The 18,933-nt window shown below is 45.9% G+C and overlaps 2 protein-coding genes across 4 annotated transcripts; one reads left to right on the top strand and one right to left on the bottom strand.

Annotated features, from left to right (window-relative positions):
- The first annotated feature begins 1,376 nt into the window (after positions 1 to 1,376).
- On the top strand, positions 1,377 to 2,258 carry LOC109739457 (uncharacterized). Its single transcript, XM_020298549.3, has one exon. It carries the CDS (start codon positions 1,506 to 1,508, stop codon positions 2,004 to 2,006), a length of 501 nt encoding a protein of 166 aa, XP_020154138.1. The 5' UTR covers positions 1,377 to 1,505; the 3' UTR covers positions 2,007 to 2,258.
- A 1,494-nt stretch (positions 2,259 to 3,752) lies between these two features.
- On the bottom strand, positions 3,753 to 9,212 carry LOC109739330 (uncharacterized). Of its 3 annotated transcripts, none has more exons than XM_020298417.4 (13): positions 8,482 to 9,212; positions 7,180 to 7,281; positions 6,978 to 7,094; positions 6,630 to 6,860; positions 6,466 to 6,548; positions 6,256 to 6,356; positions 5,850 to 5,973; positions 5,530 to 5,684; positions 5,314 to 5,450; positions 5,060 to 5,230; positions 4,730 to 4,954; positions 4,407 to 4,640; positions 3,753 to 4,270 (listed from the first exon to the last, which is right to left on the bottom strand). In XM_020298417.4, exons 1-13 carry the CDS (start codon positions 8,650 to 8,652, stop codon positions 4,196 to 4,198), a joined length of 1,926 nt encoding a protein of 641 aa, XP_020154006.1. In that variant the 5' UTR covers positions 8,653 to 9,212; the 3' UTR covers positions 3,753 to 4,195. The 3 variants fall into 3 exon arrangements, with proteins under 3 accessions (XP_020154006.1, XP_073366951.1, XP_020154018.1); XM_073510850.1 differs by having other exon boundaries at positions 6,978 to 7,085; positions 8,482 to 9,205; XM_020298429.4 differs by lacking the exon at positions 7,180 to 7,281 and having other exon boundaries at positions 8,482 to 9,205.
- Positions 9,213 to 18,933: the final 9,721 nt, after the last annotated feature.

The following is an 18,933-nucleotide window of genomic DNA, read 5'->3' as shown; positions in this document are numbered from 1 at the left end:
CTTGTCCATCACATCATTCTCCTAATGATGTGATCCCATTATCAATGACATCCAATGTCCATAGTCAGGAAACCATGACTATCTGTTGATCAACGAGCTAGTCAACTAGAGGCTCACTAGGGACATGTTGTGGTCTATGTATTCAGACATGTATTACGATTTCCGGATAACACAATTATAGCATGAACAATAGACAATTATCATGAACAAGGAAATATTATAATAACCATTTTATTATTGCCTCTAGGGCATATTTCCAACAGAGATTTCACTTAAAGTTAAAATCTTCATGTGGTATCTTTGTTGGGGAGTTGTGCTAATTAAGGACAACCTCACACGGTGCAACTGGCCAGGAAGTAATAAGTTTTGTTTTTGTACTCATGATGAGACAATCAAACACCTATTTTTCCAATGTAAATTTGCGCGATCTACGTGGTCAGACATTTAAATAGCGTCAAATTTGTATCCGCCCACCAGTGTTTCCAATATTCTTTGTCATTGGCTGAACGATATTTCAAACAGGTTCAAAACGCTAATAAGGGTGGGAGTGTATGCCTTACCATGGACGCTTTGTCTATGTAGAATGATTTTGTTTTTAATGACAAAAATGCTTCTCATTTGCAGATTATTTTCTGTACGCACTCGCTTAGTACATGGTCTACGCTACAACAAGCGGAGTATCAACCACTGTTCAAGACAGTGTGTACGCAGTTGAAGCAAGTGGCTATAAAGGATTTTACCCAACATGGGTATCAGCATAACCTCCGGATCAGCCCATCATCTCTTTTGACATAGGCATAGTGTCGGTCAATATGACACTACTATTGCCGAATTGTCGGCTTTTTACCTTTTTTTTGTCAGACTGTCGGTATTTGGTCGTGTGCATCCTAATTATGCAGAGGACGGGTGATACTCTTAATGCTTTGTATCCGTTTGATGCTACATTTTTACATAATAAAAACGCCATTTATCAAAAAAAAGAAGCACTAATACATCAAAATTTTGTTTGTAAAATTACACATAACAACTTTCTTATGAATATGTAAACCAGTCCATCCATACTGTGTACTCTCCTGATAGCGGTACGTAAAGTGTACTTTGATGGTTAAGGCAAGATTCTCATCAACAATCACTATTATTGTGCACTTTCATAACATATAAATAAATAAATGTTATTAGATTCATATTTTAAAAGAAAATCAATTGGTGATTAAATTTTTATCTTAAACCAATCAAATATGGCCTAAAAAGGAAATGGATGGGGTAATACCTAGGTGTGGCCGTAGCTCTACACATTTTAATAGCCACCAAAGATAGTTATGACTTGAGCTGGCACCCCGCAAACTCCACTTGGCGCGCTATATAAACCCCTTTGCCAGTTGCCACTGCCATCACAACCCACAAGCAAACAAACAGCAGCCAATTAAACAAGCCAGGCTAGCGATCGATCGATCGATCTCATCGCCGTCGACTCGAGCTCCAGCGCCGGCGACGACGACGACAACATGGGCAACAGCCTGCGGTGCTGCCTGACCTGCATGCTCCCCTGCGGCTCCTTCGACGTGGTCCGCATCGTCCACCTCAGCGGCCGCGTCGACGAGTTCAGCTGCCCGATCACCGGCGGCGCCGTCCTCGCCGAGCACCCCAACCACACCATCGCCACGGCGTGGTCCTCCGCCGGCGTCGGGTGCCCCACCAAGAAGCTCGTCATCGTGTCGCCGGACACCGAGCTCAAGCGCGGCCGCATCTACTTCCTCATCCCGTCCGCGACGGTGCCGGCGGTCGACAGGAGGAAGAAGAGCCGGCCGGGCCCCAAGAAGAGCAAGCGGCCGAGCAGCCGGGGCAAGAGCGGCGGCGCCGCGAGCACCGCGGAGCAGGACAACTACCTGACGGAGCTGCTGTCCGAGAAGACCGCGTCGGGCGCCCACCGGCGGCGGCGGAGCGGCTGCAGGGTCGGCGTGTGGCGGCCGGAGCTCGAGAGCATAGTGGAGGAGGCCTCGGAGTAGAGGGCTCGAAGAGTTCTCTCATCTTTCTTTACCCCTCCCTCCTCCTATTATTCTTGCTTCCTCTCTGTCTTCCGATGTGAATACCACGATGGAGAACGTATTTCCAGTTCTCAATGCCCTGACACATGTATGTACAGTGATGTACAGAGGGTTTAGTGGTTCATAGATCGGAGATGAGAGGAAAAAACTATTGTAAGCCCCCCAACATGTACAGAGATATTTAGCTGAGCTGATTGAATTTTTCTGGGAAAATCTTTCATAGTGTGTGCCATCACCAAAAAGAAAGATATGGTTGAGTCGATTCAAGTTTCTACAAAAATCTTCCATAACATGGGAGTGTTTCCTCTCGTTCAAAACAGAAGACAATGTGTGATTCAATGAATTTCATCTTTATATTAGTCACCTGCTGCAGGCACTAAACTCCACTTGGCACATTTAATTCAGCGTATGCGGGTTTTCGACAAATCCCTAGGAGAATCTCACAAGCACTGCTCATGAAAGTAAAAGGAACACAACCAAAGTGGCAGGGCAAGGTAGGTTATCCATTTGGATTACAATGCCTATTGTCGGCAAATCGACTTAAGATCCCCCCATTGCCGAGGAACTGTTGAAGGAAATGATAAGTACCAACATGAATCGGATACTACACGAAAGGAAAGGGAAGTGGAGAAAGGTACCCCAACCCCAATTATTGTCCGAAATGCTTAGAGAAGTTCTAATAAGAAGAAAAAGAGAGGATATAGAAGTAACATTTATGTACCATACCACACACAAGAAAAAAACTAAAGTTTAAACCACTACTTAAGAAACACAAAATGATAAATCTTGTTGCGAATAGTGGCTAATCCAAATTAAACTGAAAATTTCAAATCCAAAATTCAAAACATATCTCCAGTAACAGAAAAAGAAGAAGGGAAATTCCAGTTGAGAATACAAGCTGATCTAATTTGGGTTGTTAACTGGTCCTGGTGTCAATTATCTACACCATGATTTATTTTGTTCTTGAGCTGCCCTTGGAATTTCGGCAAATTGTGTGATATGCTAAATACGTATTGTTTATGTGTTTTATATGTTCCAAAAAAAATTCTAGAGAACACAATCAGTGTCTGATGCACCTCAACCCCGGTGCTGTAGATACATATAATTTGTGCTCAATCAACGTCAACAATCTGACAATGCACCATAAACTTGTACGTAATGCACCACGGAGGACGTAATACACACGTACCTAGAACATTTGGAGATAACAAGGATAGAACTCATAAATTTAACGCAAGTTCTAAATCACACGACAACACTTCATAGATTGCAACACCATTATTTTCAGTTCGGTATTCGAGTAGAAAATTTTGAATGTTGTCATTCAAATTTTCAATTGTACAGAACTTCGCATTAATTAAAAGTTCTTGCACATGTTTGCCGTACAGAATCCATGTGAAATCGCGAATGAGCAGCTGTCACTTGAGAGAAATTGCAAGTCAACTCAATCTGAGAGCACTCCGGGTATTAGCATTATGTTAGTCAAGTCAAGATCCTCTCACCATTAGATCAATATAGCTGGCATTCCTTAGATTAGGCCTTAGATCAAGCATGTTAAGTAGGCTAAGTACGCCACTAACATGTGTCGCCAGTCGTGCAAGTGATGCCCCACCATCTAAAAATCATACATCGTCCTTTCAGCCAGCTTATTCTGTCAAATAAAATGCTCTCAGGCCCAGCTGATTACCTACGATCGACCCAAGCAAATGCTCAGAACTCAATTCATAGTGTGGTATATGAATTGTGGCTAAAAGATATCCTGCCAATATTTTGGCCATGACTAAAAACTTGGTCTTTGCAGAGACGGATCTGCATAGAGCTCAACAAGGGCCAGGGCCCCCCACTAAAGTCTACAAATCTCACGAGAGTTTGCTTGCACTTTTCAAGGAAAAATGCTTAAAGTTTTCAGATCTATTACACAAGAAGTACCATCACTCCACTGATTTGCCCCCACTCCAGTTTGCACTTCTCTCCAATCAGTGGCAGAATTTGTGGCGTGTCACTCCAGCGAGAATCCGTGCATCCCCCAATGTAACTCACAATCTATGGCCCTGCCGCCGTAGAAATATTTCATTTGTCTCAAGGGAAACAGCACACGGAGTTTTCTTCTCAATACCATTTCATCAGCCGGCTAATCACTTGTGTATTTTCTAGTTTGCGTCAATCGGTGGCCGTTGTTTGTGGTGATCGGTGACGGACTGGTACGCCATCGCCAACGCTAGAGCCTGCGATCAAATTCAGAACACACAAACATGGTCAGCATCATCACCGTTCCTCATGTCAACAAGTTTCTTGCTGTGAACTCTAGTAGTGCCGTTGCTCAAGATAAGTAAGATGTCCTGGGACAAGAAAAAAGCTTACAATGTGGTCATGGTCAGGGGGAGCATATATGCCCGTCGTCACTGTGGTTCGTCTCCTCGTGTTGCCTTTTGGTGGGTGTTCGATGCTCTTGAAGCCCGTAGGCACCACGACGATGGGCAACCCCACGAGGTTTCCCAGACAAACGAGCTCCCAGTCGGTCGCGTTGCCGATGAACGCGTCAACCGTGAAGCTCTCCTGGACCTCCCTGATCAGCCTACCTCGCGCTCTCTGTGCCTGTTCGTCGCAACTCCATAATTAAGCTAAGCTCGTTCGGATACAGTGAATAGGTATTGTCATTGTGTTTGGTTTGCTTGGTATATCACCTGTACATAGTCGACTGCTGGGACCAATCGTGCGCGACGGAGCTCCACCGGCCACTGGTCTTGAGCTTCGTAGTCATCGTCGTGTCCTTCGCGTTGCCAGTTGTCAAAATGTGCAAGCATATCGACGTCCATCGTGATGTTTAGAATGGACTGAACTGATTCGACGTTGTAGTTCAACTTGAAAGGCACAAGCTTAGCACCCTTGGCAGAAAGGACCTTGACAACCTGGTATTGTGAAATCAAGAACAGAGTTTATCCGAGGATCAGATCAGGAACGAGCAATTTCATTACATGAACCAGACTGCCGAACACATTTAGGATCCCAGTTACCTCCATCTCAGCGCTGTCAAGATATCCAACAGTAAGTTTTGTGATGTCGACATGAAACGGGTCCTCTAAAGCAATTTCACGAGACGAGGGATCACCAGCATCCGCGCCACGGATTGCATCTAATACAATAGCACAGTCTGCTGCGCTTCTGCAGAAAGGACCAAGTTTGTCCTGCCATGTTACGATAATAAACTCATCATTTACAAGACTGAATCCAATCTGTACGGGAAAATGAATAATTTGCATGAACATACCAGACTCTCGGAAAGGCTCATGACGCCGGTCCGTGCAACTGTTCCAAATGATGGGCGCAAAGCAGTTACTCCACATCTAGCAGCAGGATATGTTATGGATCCTGCCGTTTCCGAACCAATTGCAAAGGGAACCAGTCCTAGGAGAGTGAAAAGAAGTTTCATTTAGTATACATATTATTCGTCTGGTTACAGGTGCAAATATGTTTACAAGTAAACCTGCACTGGTGCTAGCTGTTGGCCCTGCTGATGAACCAGTAGAAAATTCCTCGATGTTCCATGGGTTTCGTGTTCTTCCCCCAAACCATATATCATCATAGGCGAGTGAACCTGTCACAAGCTTCGCTACAAGGACTGCCCCAGCGGACTTCAATCTGTAGAATGATGATACACATGGAACTCAGAACACTGCTTAAACACAGAAAGTGACCATAGGACGTGAATTTGTGCGCCTGTTCATACTGTAGGCGTTTCCCTCGCAGTTTTATTTCAAAAGCAAACATTGCTTAAACACTATGCTGCAGGAGAAATGAACAAACCTTTTGTATACAAAAGCTTCCATATCAATAACTTGATTCTTGAATGTCTTTGAGCCCCAAGTTGTATTGTATTCTGGTACTGCAATTATATCTTTCAGGCCATATGGAATGCCATGCAGGGGACCTAGTGTGAGAAGTTGTCAGTACAACATTTATGTGTTAGCATAGTACTGACACTGGATGGCCACATAATCGAGAGACTTCCCCCTTCGGAGTTTTAAAACACTTGTAAAAGGTTGAACTAGCGCACGATATTACTGCTCATCATTCTGTTCCACACCTCCTCAATAAAGTGAGAATCAATCTTAACAGGAAGCTATGTATACCGAAAACGTTATCGATGAAACAAAGGATTTAGGAAAAATCAAATGGCCATCTTATAATTCCAGGGAGATTTCTCACATACCAAGGTATTTTCCTTGCTCCAGCAAGTCATCTGCCTCTTTTGCTTGCTTGTATGCTAAATCTTCAGTGTATGTAATAACAGATTCAAGAACAGTACCATACCTAATTAAAATATCAAACAACTACATGATTAAGAAATAATTCTCAGTCTAATGTTATACTCATATAAGTCCATGTGAAAAATGTGAGGAAGGCAGAGAAATAGCCAAACCTTTTTAATCTCCTTAAAAATACATCAGTAAGTTCACGTGATGTTATTTTCTTTGTCCTAATAAGCTCCCCAAGCTCAATTATCTGACATGGAGATTGTCGAATCAAAAGAAATTCATTTGAAGTCCATAACCAACGTATGATAAAATGGTTAATAAAACTGACCGACATAAAGGCAATATCTTCATCATTACTAGGACGCTGTGGCATAGAGGTTTGAGGATAGTCGAACATTTCACTCTCCTTGACTTTGCTTTTGCTACTCCAACTCCATGATGATTTGAAGACTAGAACAGAAGGGTCATGCAATCCACCATCCTTTATAGCCACCAACCTTCGGTTTTCTCTAAATGCAGGCACATTAAATTCTTTTGCGCCGTTTTCCATCTCACGTAGCTGGCAGAACCAAGCGGAGTATAGGTGGATAAAACAACAACGTTAACACCATAATTATTGGAAAAAAATACTAACACATTAGGACTTGAAAATTATAAGGGAACCCTTCATAAGTACTTTTGAATCGTTGAAAAAATCAGCATCGAAGTACTTCATGGACTCCTTCAAGGCAATCACACCGCCTACTGGTTCTTTTCTCGAAATATCTTTTGCAGAAATAGCATCCTTCGTGCCCTGAAAATATAGAGGTAAATCGATAGGCCCAGTAATAAAAAATTGAGAAGAACATTGCTAAATTTAACAGTAGAGAAGTCCATGCCTTCCAAATCTTGTGGTATTTGGAAACAAGATTATATGAGTGACTCTTCCCACTCGTTCGCAAGGGTAACCATGCGCATTTTGGTGGCCACGTGGCCCATGTCTGTTTCCACAAACATAATAAACCATAAGAAAGTTTCCTAAGAGCACATTGTACATGAATCATTTGTGACCTTATGGTTAGACACCAGACAATTAGAAGAAAGAAAAAACACCAATCTGGAAAAAATGTGACTGTGTGGGAGCAACGCCTAGTTAGTAGTGGGATGTAGCATGTACACCATTAATCCTGATCACTTCTTATCCTCAAAAGAACACCTGTAGTCAGAAATTTGGGCACACCATTCCAACTAAACTAATGAAGATATCCAATAGTAGGCCCAGCTATATTTATTGCCCACATTGTCACATTCTAGCAGAACGACGGATATTACTAAAGAAAAAAAAACTGAAGTGACTGCATAATGCAGTGATAAGGCAGGAATCAGCTGTGAAATGTCAAAAACACAACAAAAGAGCGTTTTGCACCCCCACCACCTGAAAGAAAAAATAGCAGCCGTCCTGAAAGGAAATGCATTGGAGCACCCAGGTGCCACACACCCCTATATAAAAATAGCATCCAAAAAATATCAAGAAATTCCAAAAAAAATGTGAAATTTTGGGATACGAAACCTGAGTGCCCATTGTATACCCGTGTTCATTTTTGTGGGGAATTGGTGCCCGTGGTATCTGCAGCGTAGGAAATACGGTCCGACTTACGTTACACCCAGTTATTTTTTTCTACACATACGATATTTTTTGTCTTTTTTACTGACATTACCACCGGCACCCATTCCCCTCGAAACTGAACACGTGTCTACAACGGGTACCCATGTTTCATATCCAAAATTTCAGAATTTTTCGAAATTTTCTATTATCTTTTTTAATGCTATGGCGTGTGGCACCCGAGAGCCACAAATCCTCTTCCCCGGCCTGAACGGCTTAACTGCAGTAGGGCACTCCAAGAAGCCGACAGTTCGCTGGTGCCAACTGCCAACCAGAGAGGCAAGGTCACGACATGAACAGTAGCATAGTACGAAGCCAAGCTATCAGCCTAGTACCCACTTCGCTAATCGCTGAGCAATCACTATTGTTCACGAAAGGCCACTTGCTGGTCTATCAATGAACTCGCTCGCCATCTGATTCCTTTTTAATCGACGACGAGACCATTTCGTTGGTCTCAATCTCAACTCAATCACCACGTTGCGCCACTATGCTGCTGGTGCTGAATCGAATAGAAGTAGTTCTAAAGAAATCGGCGTACCATGATGCCGCCGGTGACGCTGGCGATGCCGCCTCCTCCTTCTTCGGTGCCTCCTGCTGTTCTGGGAGCGGCGGCGGCGGTTTTCAGGGCAGCGAAACAGAGGGCGGCGAGGAGGAGGAGGAGGTGGTGGAGACTCGGCGGCGGGCGGCGGCCTCCACGTGGAATCCGCATGGCCGACACCTGGCGGGCGCCCGCGCGCGTCAGCCGGGGACCGATAGAGAGGGGATTTAATGGAACAGAGGATCTCTATCCGCTGCCTGAGAGAGAGAAGATCCTGGTGTTCGCCGGTGGCAGATTTAAGTAAGGTCTCCGCTGAAATCAGTTGGTCTCCTTCTCGCGCTTTTCATTAGCGTCCGCCAGTGATGATTAAATGAAGGGCCCTGATAGGCGCCGGTGCGCCGGCCCAAACTTTGGCCGGCCGCACCCTGTCCGTTCGATTATTTCGCTCCCAGCCGTTCAGATCCTATCCTTCCTTCGTCCCTAACCTTCTCCCCCCCCACACACACAGTGCGCGCAAGGGAAAAGCTCGCAGCTGCCGCACACTACGTCTCCTCTGTCGGGCTCCTTCGCATGACGCGGCGGCCGGGTTCGTCGACGGCGCCGGCCCTGGCAGCACCAGCGCTGGTGCCAGCTTTGTCGTCCCTGTCTCAGGGTGCTGGGATTGCAGCACGGCCACCGCTGTGTGCCGGCTTCTGCAGTCGATGGCTGTAACTAGAATGTGGCCGGTTCCAGGTTTCCAGCACACAGTCGTATGGTTGTAGCAAAAAAAAATCTCGCGTCACCGGCTCCGGCTCGCTGTCTTCGATTAGCACCACTGTGATCCAGGAAAAAAATCGGTAGAAAAAAAAATCCAAAAATGGCAGGTTGAAGCAAAAATATTAGTCGGTTCTAGCTAAAAGTAACACCGGTTGCAGCAAAAAGTCACTAATCCAGCTAAAAATCTCATTACAAAAACCTCCAAATGGTCATTTGAAGCAAAACATTTGCCGGTTCCAGCTAAATTTAACACTGGTTGCAATAAAAAGGCCACAACAACAAACTTCAAAGAAAAAAGATAGTAGCAAAAACACTAGCTAGTTCCAGCAAAACATAATGCTGGTTGAAGCAAAATTTATTGATGGTTCCAGCAAAAATCATCCTACGGGCTACTAGATTGAAGCAAAAGGATTTGCCGGTTCCAGCAAAATTTATTGATGGTTCCAGCAAAAATCATCCTACGGGCTACTAGATTGAAGCAAAAGGATTTGCCGGTTCCAGCAAAATTTACTGATGGTTCCAGCAAAAATCATCCTACGGGCTACTAGATTGAAGCAAAAGGGTTTGCCGGTTCCAGCAAAATTTACTATGGTTCCAGCAAAAATCTCATCGGCAGAAAACTCCAACAATCTATTTGTAGCAAATAAATTAGCTAGTTCCAGCAAAAAGAAACACTGGTTCCAGCAAAATCAAATATCAGCAGCAAAAAAAAAGCACCGGTGCCGATCGCAGTTGTCCCCGTCGTCCACCGTTGAAGCTTCCTGGCGCACAACGGGGAGGAGGGGAGGAGTATGGCCTTGCCTATGGACCCCTGCCATAGCCGAAGAAAAGGTTGGGGGCGAACGGCACCACGACAGCGGAGGAGATAGGGGAATAGGGGGAGCAGTTTCCAATCTAAAGCTTGCAGCGGTGGTGGTGCAGCAGCCCTGCGGTGCGCTTGGACATGAGCAGAGCACAGCACCCCGATGGAATATGAGGAGAAAAGACGAGAGAGATGGGAAGCGGCTAGCTCAGGCTAGAAGAAATAAAAAGAAACGAGTGGACAGGAAGCTACGCGGTGTAGATAAGGAACGCCGAAAGCGGTGCGCGCGGAGCCCACAGCAGCGTGACGTGGCACAAATCGGTGGCGTTAAATCGTGAGGGATCCAGCGACACACCCGCAACCGGTGCATCGCTTTAGTCGGTCCGCCGGCACGCAACGATTCCCTAGAAGGGGAACTTTTAACAAACCACCAACTGCTGATTGTTGCTGCGCTTCGGCCGCGTCCTCCGCCTGTCGCGTGTCCTTGTGGGGACATCCCAACTACCCCCTACAACCAAGATATCGTTCACACATTTTTTCTTTCTGCTTTTTTTTAACTTATCAAAACTTTTATTTAATCATCCCATCTGGGGATCTCGTCTGAAACAACATGCAAAATGAAGTCTGGGGGCATAAGACGCCACACAGAATCTAACTTATTTGTCACAGCTTCCCTAGCTACTAAGTGAGCGGTTATATTAGTCTCACGTCTAACCCACGACACCTTCCATCTCTCTCGTGATGCTAGTAGTTGCTTCACTTCGTCAACGATCGGTCCCAGTGGCGATAAGTCCTTGTCCGTGCTTTGGAGCTTACATACGATCTCTCGGCAATCCGTTTCAATGTGTAAATTGGGTATGTCGAGCTCTCCCGCCATCACAGCTGCCTCTCTGCAAGCCTGAAGCTCAACTCTCGCTGGGTTGTTGCACAGTGGGAGAAAGTGACACGCAACACTCATATATGCACCCCATGGTTCCTGAATACCACTCCAGTGCCGCCATCATCGCCCACCCCCGTCGTTGCACCATCTACGTTGGCCTTCACCCACCCCTCCTCTGGTGGTCTCCATTTCTCCCTAACCTCCGTTCTGGCTTGTTTGAACTTCCGACCATGAATAGACTGCCATTCCCCCATTAGATTGGAGACCCTCCTCGCGATTGCGTCCGCTTCCTCAATCCTCTGTCCGTCACGCGCGTTATTCCTTGCTAACCAGAGCGCATACGCCCCCTGTACGAGGACAACACGTTCGTCATCCGATGCGTCCGCGAACCACGATAGTAGCCATCTCGACAAAGCACTCTGGGAGCCGACTGACTCCGGTGGGATTGCCACCGGCACCCCCAATTCCGAACACTATCTTCCAAAACTTTACTGAATGGTAACAACCCCGGAATCTGTGGTAGTTTGTTTCCTCTCGACCGCAAACGGTACAGAAGACACCTGCCTTGATTTTCCTCCTCAATAGCTCCGACCCCACTGCTAGCCCGTTTCGGATCAGCCTCCACATATGCGTTTTGACCTTGCCTAGTGCGACCGTATCCCATAAGCTCAGCCAAGATTTGTGATCAGCCACCGAAGAAGAAGACTCTGGCCGACCCGAGCGGAGCCATTTCTGACTCATGCGCAAGTGGTAAGCCGGCCGGACGGTAAAAACCCCATTCTTGGTGTAATTCCAAGCCTGATAGTCCTTCATCTCCGGCCCACCAATCGGGATTTGCATGATCTCTCGCGCCTCATCGGGGGAGAACATTACCTGCACGTTGTTTATGTCCCATGCAGAGCCATTTGCTTCGGGGCTCCGGGGCCTGATGGCTTACTGGTCACTGACTCGCGTTATCCCATTGATGTAGCTTTGGCCCAGTGGCTTCAAGCTACCATTCCTAGGGATCCAGTTATCATGGTGCACTTTGATTTTGGAGCCGTCTCCAATCCTCCATATCAGACCGTCTAGTAGTAGGTCTCGCCCGTGCAGTATACTCATGAATGTGCAAGAGCCCCCACTTGGGCAGGTTGCATTAAGGACAGATCCATCCACGTAATACCGGGCTTTCAAGACCCCTGCACATAATGAGTTTGGCTCCTGGAATAATCGCTACGCTTGTTTGGCAAGCATAGCTTCATTAAACGCCTCCGGGTCCCTAAAACCCATTCCACCTTCTTGCTTTCTCGTGCACATTTTGTCCCGAGCGGTCCGATGCACATACTTTTTTACCATTTGCCTCACCCCACCAGAAGTTAGAAGAAATAGATGACAGGTTCCCGCACATTTTCTTCGTGAGTTGAAAACAGCTCATGGTAAAAGTTGGTGTTGATTGCAGACCGGACTTAACGGGCACCCCTCTCGCGGTCTTGGATAGTCCTTGTCCTTTCCACCCGGAGACCTTCCCTCTTGCACTCTCCTTGACATATTTGAAGGTTCCATCCTTTGATCCCCCACCACCGTAGGTAGTCCCAAATATCTTTCACTCAGGTCCTCCTCCGCAAATCCCAGTACTTGTTTGAGTTCCTCTTTGCTTTCTTCAGATGTTCCTTTCCCAAAGAAAATCGCAGATTTCTGAAGATTGACTTTCTGCCCTGAGGCAGCCTCATACTCCTGTAGGATGGATCGAAGTGCCTCAAAATTTTCACGTGAGCCCTCAACGAAAACCACGCTATCATCAGCGAAGAGTAAATGAGTTACTGTTGGTCCGCTACTCCCAAATCCCAAACCCTTGATGTTCTTCTCCCTTTGTGCATGATTCAAAAGCGCCGAGAGACCCTCCACGCAGAATAAGAAGAGATATGGTGAGAGAGGATCACCCTGTCTTAGTCCTCTGGTAGGTTTAAAGCGATGAGAGAGGCCACCGTTCAACTTAAAGAGAAAGTTGCTGATTTCACACACCTCATAAGCATCTCCGTCCAGTGACCAAACCAATTTTTAGCAACATCTTCTCAAGAAAATCCCACTCCACTCTATCGTATGCCTTCATCATGTCCAGCTTTATCGTGCACATAGGCTTCTTTCTTTTCCTCTTTCTGATCGCATGTACACACTCATAGGCCACCAGTACATTATCCGTTATTAGCCTACCTGGCACAATAGCGCTCTGTTCGTCAGATATCATGAAAGGAAGCACAACTTTAAGGCAGTTGGCCAATGCCTTTGCCGCTATCTTATAAAGAACATTACACAGACTAATTGGGCGAAACTGTCAAAGTAACTCCGGTGAGTTTACTTTCGGGATCATCACAATGATTATATCATTAAAACCATTCGGAGCTTCCTTCCCCGCCAAGAACTCTCGAACTGCACCACATACATCATTCTTTACCAACTGCCAGTACCAACATAGTTCTTTACCATCAGGCCCCGGAGCCTTTTCTTCTTTTTTCTAACACATATGTCCATGTGTTGCAACGGGAGAAAAAAACTTTTGTTTGATTTTTCTTTTCCCTCAGAAGAACGGCATCCCTGCCGTCAAGCAAGGAGAAGAGGTGGACTTTGATGAGATCTTCCCAAGGTTTCACTATGCCGCCAGCCGGGTAACGTCATTCGTCGACTTGGATGACTTCCTGGAGTCGACTGATGTTGACCCTGAGTCTGAGGAGTGAGTATGAAAAACAGTTTAAATTTGCCTCGATATGCCGAGTGGAAGAGTAAAACTTAAGACCGACCGGTGGTGGTGGTGCTACAACTTTAACTTTATATCTTAACTACTTTTGTTGCACTTGAAATTGCTTTTTCTGACTCTTTCTCCTTTGAATCTTTCACAATTGGTCGTCCAGTCACTCGGTTTTCCTTAGCCTTTTTCTTGCCGACTAGGCAGATGGACTTTGGGCTAGCTGGTGACAAGAGGTTACTATAGTTTTTCGAGTTACCTTTGATTTCTTTGCTAAAATAGAAAGGAGAATAGGCCAAGCCGCCGAGGGACACTCTCCAAGGAGTGCACCCTAAGGGTGGACTTTGTTCTAAATTAGACTGTTGGCTAGGTTGAGACCTTTTAGTTGCCTAGCCCCCGAGCGTGGCCAGCTCCCGAGTGTGATGAAGCCACTAAGTTCAGTACAACTTTCTGCCAAGTCAGAACAGTCAGAAACACTCAAAGTAGTTATTGGGAATGCAAATTTTATTTCATCAAGTCGGAATTGGAAATGTTATTATGCTACAAAGAGAAGAAGAAATGTAATGACAAGAGTAAAGGAAACTCATGTGTAAAATCGGCGTAGGAGTGTTGTGTTCCCTGTAGCGTTCGTCTCTTCGCCTTTGAGGATGTCATACAGTCAGAAAGTGTTGTTGCTCAGCACTTGGGAGATTATGAATGGTCCTTCCCAAGGCGGAGTGAGCTTGTGGGATTTCTTTTGTCACAGACGGAGTACCAGGTCTCTGACTGCAAAAGTGCGTCCACGAACATGCCGACTGTGATACCTTCGCAACATCTGTTGATAAACAGCGGAGCAAGCTCTCGGTCTTCCTCTAGAAGATCGAGCCCATCTTGGTGTGCTTCCTCTGCTTCGGCTTCTGCGTATGCCAGCACTCGGGATGAATCATGGAGCACATCAGCCGGCATAATTTCTTCCGCTCCATACACCATGAAAAAAGGTGTGAACTGAGTGGATCTGTTTGGAGTCGTCCGCATGCTCCATTGCACCGAGGGGAGTTCTTTGACCCATGCTCCGGATACTCTCTCAAGTGTAACAAGTAAGCATGGTGGTAACCCCCTGGAGGATCAATCCATTGGAACGCTCCACCTGCCCATTTGATTGAGAATGTGCTACGAAAGCGAAGTGCACATGGATGCCATGGGTCCAGCAGAATTTCTTAAACTCCCATGACGCGAAGTTTGTCCCATTATCGGTGATGATATCATGGGGTATGCCGAATTGGAAGATAATCCCTCTCATGAAGTTGATTGCAGTGGACGAGTCTAGCTTGGTCACTGGCTTTGCTTCGATCCACTTGGTGAACTTGTCGACTGCCACCAGCAAATGTATGGAGCTGTTGGGTGCCATTTGGAATGGTCAAGCATATCCAAACCCCAAGTCGTGAATGGCCAGGCATGTGGGGTTGTCTTTAGCTTGGAAGCTGGCATGTGCGGCTATCGGGCATACATCTGGCAGGGGAGACACTTGCGAACAAGCTCAGTGATGTTGGCATGAGCAGTTGGTGGGAAGAAGCCGGCTCAAAACGCCTTAGAGACCAAGGCCTTCGAAGAGGCATGATGTCTGCAGGTGCCCAAGTGAATACCCGCCAGGATTTTCCATCCTTCCTCCAGAAAGTTGCATCGCTGTTTGATGCCAGTCGGATTGAACTTGTACATCTCTTCTTGAATGATTGTGTGTACCTTTGATCTGCGGACAATTTGCTCTGCTTCTACCTCATCTTCAGGGAGCTCCTTCCAGAAAAGGTATGCTACGAATGGCACAATCCAATCGGGATTGATTACCAGGACTTCCTGAATCAGGTCGATGCTTCTAGTATATGTACCGCTTCACCGTTTTCTGCCCTGGCCGACTGCTCTAGGTTATTCGGGTCAACATATGGGTTTCCTACCACAGTCGGCTCATGCAGGTGTTCTAGGAAGACTCCGAGTGGAACCAAATTTGGCCAATGTGTCAGCCGCCTCGTTTTCTGCTCTCCGGATGTGCACCAGCTCCAACCCTTCAAATTTTCCTTCCAGTTTTTGGACGGCTACATAGTAAGCAGTCATTGATTCACTCCTGACATCCCACTCCTTCATCACTTGTTGGATAACGAGATCCAAGTCATTCCGACCAGCAGGCGGTAATTTCGAGTGAGATTTCCATTCGGAGTCCATGTAGCACTGCTTCATACTCTCCTGGATTGTTATTAGATGCCACGAAATGGATCTGCAAGACATAACTTAGCTTGTCACCCTTGGGGGAAATGAGGACAACTCTGGCTCCTGCTCCAACCATCATTTTTGACCCATCAAAGTACGTATTTCAATGGTCTGAATGTTGCTGACTAGGTGGATCTTGGGATTCTGTTCATTCTTCTATGAAATCAGCGTGTGCTTATGATTTGATTGCTTTCCTTGGCTCATACTTGAGGTCATGTGCTAGGAGTTCAATTTCCCACTTAGCCACTCGGTCGGTGGTGTTTCAGTTGTTAATGATATCCGAGAGTGGTGCTGAACTGAACACTATGATCTGATGTTCTTGGAAGTAATGAGCCAGCTTCCGTGCTGCCAAAAGGACTCTGCAGAGTAGTTTCTGGTAGTGTGGGTACCTTTGTTTTGACTCGGTGAGGACCTCGTTGAGATGGTATATAGACCAATGTACCTTTTGGGCCTTGCCTTCTTCTTCTCTTTCAACAGTAAAGACCACACTAACCACTTGGCTGGTGGCTGCAAGGTAGAGGAGCATGGGCTCCGACTCCCTTGGAGATGCAAGTATTGGCCGCATGGATAGCAACCGCTTCAAATCATCAAAGACTGACTGGGTCTCCAGGGTCCAGTTGAAATTGTCCGATTTCTTCATCAGTCGGTAGAGAGGAATGGCCTTCTCCCCGAGTCTAGAAATGAACCGATTGAGCGCAGCTAAGCACTCGGTCAGTTCCTGGACATCCTTCAATTCCTTTGGCTTACTCATATTCAGGATTGTGTCGACCTTCTATGGGTTTTCCTCGATCCCCCGTGTGGATACAAGGAAACCAAGAAACATTCCTGCAGGGACTCCGAACATGCACTTGTTAGGATTCACTCGGATGTTGTACCTTCTGAGGTTAGCGAACATCTCAGCAAGGTCAGTAAGAGATCAGATCCCTTGGCCCATTGAACAATGATGTCATCGAAATAGGCATGAACATTGCATGGTATCTGCTTATGCAAGCAAGTCTAGATGGTACGTTGGTATGTGGCTCCGGCATTATTTAGACCAAATGGCATGGTGATGTAGCAGAAAACACTGAATGGTGTGATGAATGCAATATTCAACTGATTCGACACTTTCAGCTTAGTCTGATGATAGCCGGAATAGGCGTCCAAGAAGCACAACCTTTCGCACCCATCGGTAGAGTCCTTGAGACACACTCGGATAGCGTGGCAAGGGAAAGTGGTCCTTGGGACACACTCGGTTAACGTCCTTCTACACCACACATCTGCGCCAAGTTCCATTTTTTAGGGGACAATGGCTTGATTCGCCGCCCACTCCGAGTGTTCAACTTCCCGTATGAATCCCGCATTCAATAGCTTAGCGATCTCCTAGTCGAGCGCCTCGCGCTTGAGGTCAGCGAATCAACGAAGAGCATTCTTAACGGGTTTCGCTCTTGGGAGCATATGCAGTCGGTTCTCAGTCAGCTCCCTTGGGATTCCAGGCATGTCAGAGGGCTGATGACCCACAAGTATAGGGGATCAATTGTAGTCCTTTTGATAAGAGTGTCGAACCCAACGAGGAGTAGAAGAAAATGGCAAGTGGTTTTCAGCAAGGTATTTTTTGCAAGCACTGAAATTGTCGGTAATAGGTAGTTTGATAGCAAGATAATTGGTAACAAGCAAGTAACGGTAATGGTAAATAAAGTGAAGCAAGGTAGCCCAATCCTTTTGTGGCAAAGGACAGGCCAAAATGGTTTCTTATAATAGGCAAAGCGTTCTTGAGGGTACACGGGAATTTCATCTAGTCACTTTCATCATGTTGGTTTGATTCGTGTTCGCTACTTTGATAATTTGATATGTGGGTGGACTGGTGCTTAGGTGATGTTCTTACTTGAACAAACCTCCTACTTATGATTAAACCCCTCACAAGCATCCACAAATACGAGAAAAGTATTAAGATAAGATCTAACCATAGCATTAAACATTTGGATCCAAATCGGTCCCTTATGAAGTAGCGCATAAACTAGTGTTTAAGCTTCTGTCACTCTAGCAACCCATCATCTAATAACTACTCCACAATGCATCCCCTTAGGCCCAAATGTGGTGAAGTGCCATGTAGTCGATGTTCACATGACACCACTAAGGGAATCACAACATACATATCATCAAAATATCAAACACATATCAAGTTCACATGATTACTTGCAACAAGATTTCTCCCGTGACCTCAAGAACAAAAGTAAATACTCACAAATGATAATCATGCTCAAGATCAGAGGGGTATTAAATAGCATAATGGATCTGAACATATAATCTTCCACCAAATAAACCATATAGTAATCAACTACAAGATGTAATCAACACTACTAGTCAACCACAGGTACCAATCTGAGGTCCCGGTACAAAGATTGAACACAAGAGATGAACTAGGGTTTGAGAGGAGTTAGTGTTGTTGAAGATGTTGATGGAGATTGGCCTCCCAAAGATGAGAGGGTTGTTGGTGATGACGATGGCTTCGATTTCCCCCTCCGGGAGGGAAGTACCCCCGGCGAAATCGCTCTGCCGGAGGGCAAACGCTCCTACCCAAGTTCCGCCTCGAGACGGCGGCACTCCATCCCGAAAGTCCTCTCCATATTTTTTCTAGGTCACAATGACCTATATACCAGAAGATGGGCACCGGAGGTGGGCCGAGGAGGGCACAACCCACCAGGGCGCGCCTGGGGGCCCAGGCGCGCCCTGGTGTCTTGTGCTCACCAAGGTGGCCCCCTCTAGTAGTTATTTGCTCTAGTATTTTTTATATATTCCAAAACCATTCTCCGTAAATTTTCAGCTCATTTGGAGATGCGCAGGATAGGTAGCTCCAACGTAGCTTTTTTAGGTCCAAAATTCCAGCTGTCGACATTCTCCCTCTTTGTGTAAACCTGGCATATTATGAGATAAAAGGCATTATAATTACTCCATAAAGCATTATTATGCATAAAAACATCATCAATAATAGTAGGAAAACATGATGCAAAATGGACGTATCAACTCCCCCAAGCTTAGTCCTCGCTTGTCCTCAAGCAAAAAACCGACATCGAAAAA

Source organism: Aegilops tauschii, chromosome 3 (assembly GCF_002575655.3).
Source record: "Aegilops tauschii subsp. strangulata cultivar AL8/78 chromosome 3, Aet v6.0, whole genome shotgun sequence".
Classification (NCBI taxonomy): Eukaryota; Viridiplantae; Streptophyta; class Magnoliopsida; order Poales; family Poaceae; genus Aegilops; species Aegilops tauschii.
Note: the sequence above shows the minus strand (reverse complement) of the source record. Positions and strands in the feature narration are given on the sequence as shown.